At 33.7% G+C, this 11,635-nt stretch overlaps 1 protein-coding gene across 1 annotated transcript; it reads right to left on the bottom strand.

The window, feature by feature from the left end:
- Nucleotides 1-2,329: 2,329 nt before the first annotated feature.
- LOC132165743 (cytochrome b5) lies at nucleotides 2,330-5,899 on the bottom strand. Its single transcript, XM_059576421.2, has 3 exons — nucleotides 5,556-5,899; nucleotides 2,851-2,917; nucleotides 2,330-2,755 (listed from the first exon to the last, which is right to left on the bottom strand). The coding sequence occupies exons 1-3, from the start codon at nucleotides 5,643-5,645 to the stop codon at nucleotides 2,505-2,507; spliced, it is 408 nt and encodes a 135-aa protein (XP_059432404.2). The 5' UTR covers nucleotides 5,646-5,899; the 3' UTR covers nucleotides 2,330-2,504.
- Between the last annotated feature and the right edge of the window lie 5,736 nt (nucleotides 5,900-11,635).

The raw sequence follows: 11,635 nt of genomic DNA, 5'->3' as shown, positions 1-11,635 counted from the left end.
CATATGGCTTTTGATAAGCATGAGGAAATCCAAGTTCAGTTCTTGGATCTTCCTGCGGTTTCTGCTTGATTATTTGTCGAGTTCTCTTGTATTCAGCAATCGCCTGAGACTGATACTCTACTTGGGAGTGCTTTTTGTGATTCTTGTCACGCTCGTGTTCACAGGAGTTTAGTAGATCATTTAAATTCGTGTTCTTAAATTGATGCCTAAGGGTCGGGTTGTGGCTTAGGTGCATCGGTGTCACCCCAGCGTATGTCGTGATTTGCGAAGTTTGTATATGATGTTGTTGGTTGACATGATTTTTTGGAGACTGCATTTGGCTTGAAGATGAACGTTGGCTGCAGTGCCCTTTGGCTTTTAGCAGTTTATAGATTTTGTGATTAGGAACAATGAAGAATACTTTACCAGGAACCAAAACTGCCTCAGCTTTAACCACAATCCATGGACACTCAAACACATCCGGCCGAGTAACGGAGTGCCTGGGGTTCCTTCTCATCACTTCTGCAGCAGTTATAGGTTCTGTGTGAATCTCCACATATCTACCTGGGTGCACCAATTTGAGGACACCTTTTTCCCTTGTTGTAGCTCCCATTGTTTCTGCTTCCTTAGCAGATATGACTAAAGAAAATTCAATGGAGATCAGGGACTTTCAGGTAGTCCCTTTTTTTCTTTTTATAGAGTCTCTCCTTTCACTCAATTACAAAAGCAGGCGGCAAAACCTATGAAGGGATCATTGGAATGCATGAAGAGTTGGTTCCAATTGGGTAACTTGGTTCACTTCTAGAGATCTGAAGTTATCTTAAAAGATTAAGATCCTTTAGTCTTTTGTTTTCTTGTAACCGATCGAATACCATAGTTATGTTCATGCAGGTTGGCCGCAGGCTGTTCTTCTTGTCTTATGTTTTTTTCTTTGGATGAACACAAAAATGGTCTGTTACGCGGCAAAGAGGAAATAAGCTCATCTTTCTATGCTATTCTAAAGCACACGCTGATTAAGAGATACTTTTTCATCTTTTAACTTTAAAATTATGATACTCAATGAGCACATCCCAAATTGTATAAACTACTTGTATTCTTTCTTCACCATTAAGGCTTATATCACCAAGAGATAATTCATAGGGAAAAAAGGTTGAGAATAGGGAAGTCACAAGTGTGATATTCTTTCCTCACCATTAAGGCTTATATCACCAAGAGACAATTCATAGGAAAACAAAGTTGAGAATAGGGTAGTCACAAGTGTGCTAGGCTCGTTCTCTGGAGTGGACTCAATTGACAAGCGAGTATGTTCTCCATATTATTGACCCAAATTCGAACCCCCTAATTTACCTAGTGCTTGAGTAAACAACTCAAGTGCTTAAGGTTTATTGTGTGTTAGCATAAATAATTATGTGATTAGCTGTGCGTACAAAGTTTCTCCTCATTATTTATAGTCTCCAACATGATCAATGGTAAACTTTTTGGTTCTCATGTGAAAAATGTTAGTGAGGAAATTTGCAAGAATGATGGGGAGATATTTTAAGTAAGGTTTTGATATAGCATATTGGACATCACTTAATCTTTTTTTTTTAATTATTTTTTTATGAATACATCATTATCATTACTTAATCATATTGATAATATTACTTAATAGTCATTAATAGGAACTCCTTTTGCATGGGAGAATTGCTTCACAAAGTCCGGATTTCAAACAAACGGAAAGTTATTTCAAAACCCAGATATGAAGTGGGAAATGGTCCATATCCCATGCATTTTTTGTGATTTTGTTTAAAAGCGAAATTTTTTTTTTCCCCTACAAAATCGCAAGGCCAAAACAAATTCTTGAGAAAATAAAGATAATGATTAAAATGAAGGGAAAGTCATAACCATCCTAGTTGCATGGCATCCATCACTCATAACTCAAAAGAAAGCAGGATTAAAGAAGAAAATTTCAACTTAATATAAATAAATATATATTAGTTAATTAATTGGGCTGAATTGTCAAGTCATCGAATTGGTTTACATAGATTTGGGTATGAATAACACAACCAATAAAACTAATGTGAACAATATTATATGAATGACATAGTGGCCTAGAACACAACGGCTGGCCTTTTCCATTGGACATTAATGTGATTCATGCATGCTGTTGTGTCTTTTATCTTGTATGGGTGATGATGAAAAAATATCCTGAATTTTTTTAATAAAATATATCTATCATTCACTAAAGAACCCTAGGATTGTTTGTTTTACATCAACAAACTTAGATGAATAATGTATGAAACTACATTTTTATCCCAGAACAGAAAAAGCACATCACATGTCAGATTCCAGAGGAAAATTACTTTGGGGAGGAGGAAAACTAGAAAACAAGACATACACATTCCCAGAAAGAAATCAAATATCAATTTCATCCCTTGATTTCAACAGTTCCAGACACAAAAACAAAACGAATAACAATGGATCATCCACCACATACATGAACTTATTGCAAGGATCTTTCTAATTTCCTCTTGTGGATTCAATAATTATGCAGATTTGGTATAGAAGCGAATGCCAACAGCCAAACCCAAGATTACAAGGGGAACTAGAAACTGGAGGAGCTTGATAATAAACTGTGAAGTCTTATCCGGATTGTAGTGAGGCTGTTTGGGAGGAGTGTATGTGACCTTGGTGGGGATGGTTGATGAATCAATATCTCCTACGTAGTATTCGTCCATCATGGCTTTTGCACTGCTACTGTGGCCAACATCCTCAAAATCATTAGTTGCATCCTTTCCTGCAAAACCATAAATCATATTGTTGGCAGTATTAGCAGATGTTTGCAAATGCATAATTAAATGTACGCCAAAAATACTGCAACTTTTATAACACCTGTTGCAGACAACAAGACATCATCACCACCAGGATGGTCCTCCAAGAACTTTGTCACATTATATACCTGTTCCAGGCTTCCAGCACATTAGGATACAGTATTCATGGATATTGCAATTGGAAGACCACAATGCAGCATGACAAATCAAAAGAAAGCCAGGCACAATGAAGATCACCAATATTAAAGTTCACCCACCTCCACAAAATTGTCAATTAATCCTCAAATCTCAAGTTTAGTGAAGGGCTCCCACATAGCTCAAAGGCAATTTTCTTAGACAGTAGGCATATAGGCTTTCTAGAGGTTTTACATGTCGCAAAGGAGAATGAACACTACATAGAGTAAATTATTTGAATTTCTTTTTCCTCATTTTTCTATAAAGAAAAACAACATTTTTGAGTCTAGGAAATTCCATATAATTGTCACAACTATACCACCTTTTTATTAAATTATTTTCGCCAGTTGTAGAGGGGATTTCTAATTTTCTACCACGCTTTCTGAAATTAACAGTACACCCCTACTTGATAATGTAATTCCCACCCAATTGCTTCTAGCTAAAGTTAGTCAATGATGACTTCAAGAAATACCAAATAATCGAACAGTCCCGTCCACGAACCTTGATTACACTAAAATGAAAGGAAAAGGGAGTCAATGATAGATCTTACTTTGTTCCTCAATTAAGAATAAAGAATAGGCAGCCAGCTAAGAAAAGCATTGTGATCTATAGTTACTAGGGTTTTAAGGTTCAATCCTCTTATAAATAAAGGTTATGATATAATTGTAAGACGGCCATTTGCTTATACCCTGAAAAGGCATTTCCATTGTTTCCCTTAAGAAACTTAGGTCTTGATGGACAATTGAAGGAAATCTTATTTCATGGCACTCCTGACTACGTCATAATGGTAACTTAATTGAGAAATGATACAAACAATACTTGGTGATCAAGAGGGGCCAGGAGAGAAGACCATGTACTTAATAATTTGCAGTAACACAAAAAATAACATACCAAAATCTCCCTCACATCAAAAGGCATTATAAAAATTCAACGGAATAACAGGTCTTGCAATGGCCTAAATGAGGAAATGAGCAAGCCTCTATATGCGATAAAGATTTGCTACACGAAAGGTATTAGAAAAAGATTACAAAGAAACAGATCTGCATCCTCTAGATTTCCTATGATAACCCCATCCCGGGGTTCTTAACGCTAGCCATTATTTTGAATTAAATGGTTTAAGATTTTGCCACCTCAACATACAATTTGATGAGATACATGAATTAAGGAAAAAAAAAATTAAGGATTCTCTAAAGGTAATAATTTTTGAAATGACAAAATCTGAATCATTAACTTAAAATAATAGTTAAGATTTAAGAACTCTGCCGTGGAGTTGCTCTAGGAAATTTAGAAGATCATAATCCGAGAGACACAATGCCTCCATAGATAATGCTGGCTAAATTAATTCATTAAAAGATCAATAATATAGGAGAAAAGAAGAAAAGATTTTAAACAGCCAATTGCTTTGGATTCAGTATATGAGCAATCAAAGAAGAAGCACCAACCAATCCATCTAGCCATTAAATAAGTGACACATTTAGGAGAGATTGGAACATTTTGATCCAAGTAATCAGTCAAAGAGTTTCATATATTTACACACTTCTAATTTTTCTACTATCGGATTATAAAAAGCATGGCAAATGAAACCTTAGGCTCTGAACATGTCCATTTAAGAACTGAGCCTTCCAACACCCTCTAGAGAATGTTTGGATAGAAGATTATCCTGTTTTTATTCATGACACTGTAATTGGTGATCGAGATGCTTTGTCTTGATTTTAATGAAAGCTATGAAATTTTCACACCAAAAAAAAAAAGAAAATTAAAAATAACTGAGCCCTCCTTTCATAAGTGGAGCACTGAATAAACTCTTGATTGAAAAATATGTTGATTGATATAGTTTAAACCTTTCTGTGGTGATCATGGATAAAGTTGAAAAAAATATGGTTGAGAATTATCTTCACCAACCTCTTTCCTTATGATATCAAACGAAGTCTCAATATTCAAATTGGGGACCATGCATATCACACATCAACCAATCAATTAAAAACCAATCCCGAGTACAACGAAATAAAAATAATATGAGATAGTTAGTTGAAAAAAATATGGTTGAGAATTATCTTCACCATCCTCTTTCCTTGTGATATCAAACAAACTCTCAATATTCAAATTGGGGACCTTGCATATCACACACCAACCAATCAATTAAAAACCAATCCCCACTACAACGAAATAAAAATAATATGGTAAACTAACTATCTCACTTTTCTATCCTTTTGATCTTGCATGTCGGAGACCAGTCAATTTCAGGTCCCAACATTTGCAAGCCAGTTACTTGTACAAGAAATAATATTCTCTTATAAAGATGTAAGCACTCAGATTCTTGTATTTCAACCGTTACATGATCAGATCTTACACACACAAAGAGGCCAAGATTTATGAAAAACAACAATACCAAGCAGAATTGCGAATCAAACACACACAAAAACAAAAAAGGAACTAAGCCCAACACACAAAACGATAGCTTCCAAGCCCAGATCGAATTCCTGGTGTATGTCTTGTCCATTGAAAAACAACAACATTATATTCACAATTGTCGAAAATATCACAGAAAATATACAAGACCCAGGTTCCATCACACGGAGATATATGACATACCCTGCCGAAAATGACAAGCCAGCAGTCCTTGGGGCTGTTGTGCTCAGCAACCTCAGGTAGAGTGTAGACCTTGCGCTCTCCACCACCCATTGTTCCCAAGAGAGCAAGATTATTACCCAAATTCCCTCCTCCCTTCAAAGACTTCGAAACTGATCAGAGCTTGCGCAATGTGAAAGGCTTTGCGTGGATTTGAAAGAAAAACAGAGAGGAGTTGGGTTGGTGAAGTCAAAAGCAGATTTGAATGAGATATATAGTGGGTTGGTAACTGGCACGAGTCGGATGGCTTGTCACCAACCACCTCGTCTAGATGGTGCGGCTCATGGGATCTCTTCTTCTGCCTAATCAAATTGTCTTTCAATTTTATAGCCGGCGTTATTGAATTTTTTTTTTTTTTTTTTAAATCCTATAAACCGGACGGAGGAGAGAAATTTTCTCATTATCCAATTGTACTTTCTCTTTTTTTAGTCGGGAAAGATAACAAAAAATGCTCAAATAGATTGAAGGAATCATCAAAGATTGAAACTTTCTATCTAAAGTTCCTAATCTTGATAGCATTTTTATTTTATGTATGGAAAATGCTAGGGAACCAAATAAATAAATCCAAAAAAAATTTTAAATTGACATGGCAATGATTTTTAAATTAAAAAAATGTAATTCTATCTCCCTTGTCTATCACTTACGGTCTGCCACGTTAGTTTGAAAATTTTTCTACGTTCATTTGTTTGACTCCCTAGCACTTCCCTTTACGTATTGGGATACCAACCAAATTCGAGAAGGAAAATTAGATAAGGGTTATTTTATAAAAATAAAGTAAGAGAAATAAGATTAATTTTAAAAAAAAAAAAATTATAAAATAATATTCACATGAGATTAGGATGACACAAGAAAAACACTAAGAAAATACCTAAATAAGAAGTAATGATAAAATCCTCTTAGAGTCCTCTCAAATATGATATGACATTTAAAATTACTATTGAATTTGAAATGATCATTATTGAATTTTAATTTATTGGTAATATTAAATGTCACATCATATTTGAGAAGATTCTAATCTTTCTTATATCACTACTCGTCTAGACAACGATAAGTACAAAAATGAACAAAAAGTTACCTTTTTATTAGCTTTTGATCTTAAATAATTATGGAGGGTCAAAAAAAGGGGGAAATTAGGTAAGGATTATTCTGTTTTTGATCATTTTGACTTCAACCCAAATTTTCAATTTGGTCAATTTCAAATTTGAGTTTCGGTTCACTCTAAATTCGAAGAATCTTTATTTGTTAAATAGATAGTTTTGAAAATACAATTTATGCCCCCAAATAAAAAATTTTAAAATGTATAAAAAAAAAAAAAAATTTAAAAAAGGTAAATTAATAACTTAACAAGCCACAGTGGTGATCGTGACTCACCAAGCCACCCTATAAATAGGGTGGCTTGGGCAGTGGCTCACAATCACCCCTTAAGAGCATAGTTGGTCTCAATCGAAGAGGGTAACATGAACCACCTTTAATAGTAAGGTATCTCCCGCCTACACCCTAAATTGCTACGGGCATGGGTAGATGATGCTTAGGCCACCTATTGTCCGTTTGCCTCAGACATTATTTTATTTTCACATTCATTTTTGTTATCTATTTGCGTATTACTATTCTCTACACTCATTTCACACTGATTGATGTTATGTGTTTTAAGTGACTTTTCTTTTGAAGAATTTTTTGAATTTAAATTAGGTCCAAAACTTAAGTTTTAATTCTATCAAATTGAAAACTTTGATCTTAAAGTCAAAAAAAAAGAAAAAAAAAGAAAAAGTGTGTTGTGGTTCAATAGTAATTAGTAATGAACTAGTCTTTTACATTACAAACAAAATTACAGAACATTAGATCATAAAAGAATATGAACATGACAAAAAGATTGTTTGTTGGGCCATCAAACTCAGCCACCTTAATTCCTCACATTTATCTTTTATTTCATATTTTATTTAAGTTGTGTTGAATATTGACAAAGAAAGATTGGCTAGGGTAGGTGAGTCATAAAAAATAGGCTGTGCCATGCTGCCGCCTGCCGCATTGAGTTGGGCATTCTAACGAGAGAGTAGAGTATTATTACAAACCTATCAAATAAAATTATGTAGATAATTTCTTTCTTTGTTTGTAATGTCCCATTTGGATACTATTTTATATCTTTTCTTTTTCTTTTTCTTTTTTGGAAATACTCGTTTGTATTAAGTCATTTTCATAAGTGTGATACCCCAGCTTGCGATTGATAAATAATTTTTTTTTTTTTTTTTTTTTTAATTATGGACAAATTATACATGCAGAAATTTTGTTCAAGTGAGGGGAATATTGATGAATATGGTCATAGGAGTTGCTGGTACAATAGAGTTTTTAGTTGGATCATTGAGGTTTTGCAACACCATTACTCTTAGGCATTTCTAGTTCACTTTAGGTGTTGCACCACCTTAATGGTCCAACAAAAGAGTAATGATGCATTTACTCATACTTCTTTATACTTATTTTCTCCTGCTCATAGGTTGCTTTTAAAACCTTCATTTGATATAAAATAAAAATTATTTAAATTTTAATTTAATGGTAGTTTGAAAAGTCACATATGGGTATGAATAAATGGGTGCGGAGAAATAGGATTAAGTATAGCATTATTCAATGCGTAAAGGTAGGACGGCCAGTAGCTTGATTAGGTAAAAATAAAATAAAAATCTCAAATTTACAAATGAAATCTACTAATTGAAAGTTTTTTTTTTTTTTTAACAAGTTAATAATTAGGGTAAAGTCCACTTAACCCCCTCAAACTACCACTCCAATGACAATCTACCCTCCAAACTATCAATTACAACTATTTACCCCCAAAACTACCAAAACAATGACAATGTATCCCCAATGCTAGCAAAATGATGAAATTACCCCTATAGAATTTTTAATAAGACAAAAATACCCTTAAAATTTTGAAAAAAAAAAATTAAATTTTAGTATTTTTGTTTTTATTTTAGTAAGGGTAATTAATCATTTTGTTAAAATTGGGGGTACATTGTCATTGTTTTGGTAGTTTTGGTGATAAATTGTCGCAATTGATAGTTTTTTTTTTAAGGGGGGGAGGGGGGGTTAGATTGTCATTTGAATGGTAATTTGAGGGAGTTAAGTGGGCTTTACTCTAATAATTATTTGAGTTCGGCCAACTAAATGTTAAACCAATGGAGTTAAACCCTATGTTAAAGTTTATAAAAATGTTATTTTGTATTATAGTGTTATTCTCATGTACCTCTTTGCTGAGTTAACATGTTTCATCTGCCCTATATATACATACACAATGTGTTGATAATAGTTTTTCAAGGAGTGACTTTGCATAGAATCTGAATAGTCATTGATCTACAAAAGAAAGAAAATAGGATAAGAGCGGCCAGGTTGTGCCAGTGGAGATAGCTTCGATGCCTAAGTCAATATGTGATTTGAGAGAAAGAGAGCAAGTGAGAAAGAAATAGCTTGAGAGTGATTATCAAATAATGAATTGAAACTTCCATTTTAAAGGCATTAGGTAGCAATTGTCGTTCCTCAATTCTCGGCCCCACGTTCCCGATGATCCACTATATGCAATGCTAACGAAGTGGATTGTAGGTTGCAGGTTGCAGGTTGCTCCAAGATCATGAGATCATGAAGTGTGTTAGTGGGTGGCATGGCCACACTTGCTTTGGATGTGGGTTCCCAATTTATGCTTAGGACCACATGTCTCGGTTTGACGTTGACAGCTGGACCACGTTCTAATGAACATGGGATTTGGCTTGGATGTTGGGAGTATGCCACGTTCAAGGATGAACGTGGCCTTTCTTTACTTGGTTGAAGGACCATTGTGAGCTAGTTTATTCTCAGTCTGGGCTGACTCTCAATGGGCTATATTGGACCGGGCCTAGAGATATGTTGGGTTTAAGGTGGCTGATTCATTACCTAACATAATGGATCAAGCAGCCAAACAATGAAAATATATACGAGATAGACGCTACAATGTAATGGAATATTGCATGGCGAAAGAAAGTAGAAGAAAAAGTATGGCTTGCGTACATTAAAACCAAGTTTGGTTCAACTTTTTCTAATGAAATTTCGGGTAGCCCCTAGAGAATTTAAAGGCAAGGACTTTTGGCTAAATATTTTGCTGATAATTATGTTGCAAGGGAAATTAAGAAAAGGTTTAAGTTTCTATTACGTTTTTAAAGATTAGTGATAAAAGAATATTTTGAAGCTTCAAATTTTCTATATGAGCTTATTGAATGAGAAAAAAAAAATGAGGTACATATTTTTAAATGATGGTAAAATGGTATTTATTGGAGATACTAAAATTTCCATACAAAATCTATACTCATTAGACAAAGGATATTTGATCATTCGTAAAAGTAAGAGTAATGGTATGTACTCAATTCACGTTACAGTTTCATACAACTAAGCTAATATTATAATGTTAACAAATCATTGAATCAATCTTTAGAGTTGTGCTATACATCACACTGGCGTGAGTAAACAATATTCACGTTGGGTAAACAATATATACGGTTTTGAAAAAATTCACTAATTTCAAATATTCTTGCTGATAGTTAAGAGTAGTAATCACTAACGTTCCTGCTCTACTAGTTAACGCGCTTTGGACGAATTTTTTTGTTGTTTAGCCCACAAGATCTCCATCAACAATTAAATAATTGATGCAGTGCAACTTGACTTTGATATCAATTAATGCAGCGTGTCGTGATTAGTTTGCCAAGACAAACAAGATAAGAATCACAACTCTTCTTAAAACTAATAATCAATTAAGGATTTAATGTGGATAGAAAAGAAAACCACTCTTAAAAGTGTTTTTCATTGATAACCGGTCAAAATAACATAATAAATTAAGGCTATAGATAGCCATTACATATATTTATACTACCTAGACTCCTAAACCTAAGAAAACGTTCAAATAAAAGTTTGTTTACAAAAAATTATTGGAGCTTGCCTGAACGTGTAAGAGGCTCTTTTGAACCTAGCTATGGTTTCCTCGTATTCTTACTTGAATTCTCAATTCACACAGCAGCTCGTTCTAACCCAACTTTAAACGTGTGCATCTATAAATAACTCATTCGAAACCAACTTCATATGAGTTATTGAACGAGCTATTTTGTGAACTCGTTTTAAAGCTTGTTCAACATAAACTACGGACGAGCAATTTTGTACAGCTTTTCAATTTTCTTTTTACGGTCTATTTTAACTCAATAAACATTTAAATTAGAAAAACTTAATGAAATATGACTTTGTAACCCTCTAAATGAGCTTTCCAATGCCCTTAATTATGTCCCCATATGATGTCAGAATCGCTATATATGTCCCTTTTGTTAAAGCAAATATGATTGAAAATTGTCCTCTATCAACAACCTTCATTATTCGACCTATGGCCCACGAAGGAATGTAGGTCAAACACAGTAGAGGATTTTCTCCGATCCATTTTGGATTGGAGAATATCCAATTAATAATTAGGATCTCTATAGAGAGATCCTAAGGTCATAAATGAAACATATGCCCCATTGATAGAAATAATAATAAAATATTACATATATTTTAAATTTAATTAAAAAAATAATAATAAGAAGTTTTAAAAAATAATAAAATATTAAGGGGTGATCGGACCACCCCAGTTGGGCTTGGGGTGGCCTAGCCATCACCTGGAGTGTTTCAGCTACCCTAAATTTATTTATTTATTTTTTCAATCTTTATTTATAATTTTTATTAATTGGAATGAAAATTTTTGAGTTAAGTTGAAATTTTTTGAGTTGAGTTGAATTGCGTTTAAAAAATTGCCAAACATGAATTTAGAAAAAATTTGAGATTGAGTTGGGAAGCAAGATTTTCCAACTCAATCTCAATTTTTTTCTAAATTCATGTTTGGCAATTTTTTAAACTCAACTCAAAAAATTTCAACTTAACTCAAAAATTTTCATTCCAATTAATAAAAATTATAAATAAAGATTGAAAAAATAAATAAATAAATTTAGGGTAGCCGAAACACTCCAGGTGGTGGCTGGGCGACCCCAAGCCCAATTGGGGTGGTCCGACCA

The sequence above is a fragment of the Corylus avellana genome, chromosome 11, assembly GCF_965113065.1.
Source record: "Corylus avellana chromosome 11, dhCorAvel1.hap1.2, whole genome shotgun sequence".
In the NCBI taxonomy this organism is placed as follows: domain Eukaryota; kingdom Viridiplantae; phylum Streptophyta; class Magnoliopsida; order Fagales; family Betulaceae; genus Corylus; species Corylus avellana.
The sequence above is the reverse complement of the archived record's forward strand: the minus strand, read 5'-3'. Positions and strand labels throughout refer to the sequence as shown.

Excerpts from the sequence above, each read along its gene's own strand:
- LOC132165743 (XM_059576421.2), bottom strand. The coding sequence starts at position 5,645 with ATGGGTGGTGGAGAGCGCAAGGTCTACACTCTACCTGAGGTTGCTGAG. Across the intron at positions 2,918-5,555 it reads GGCTTGTCATTTTCGGCAGG|GTATATAATGTGACAAAGTT; the intron begins GTATGTCATATA and ends AGCCTGGAACAG. Across the intron at positions 2,756-2,850 it reads TGTCTTGTTGTCTGCAACAG|GAAAGGATGCAACTAATGAT; the intron begins GTGTTATAAAAG and ends ATGGTTTTGCAG.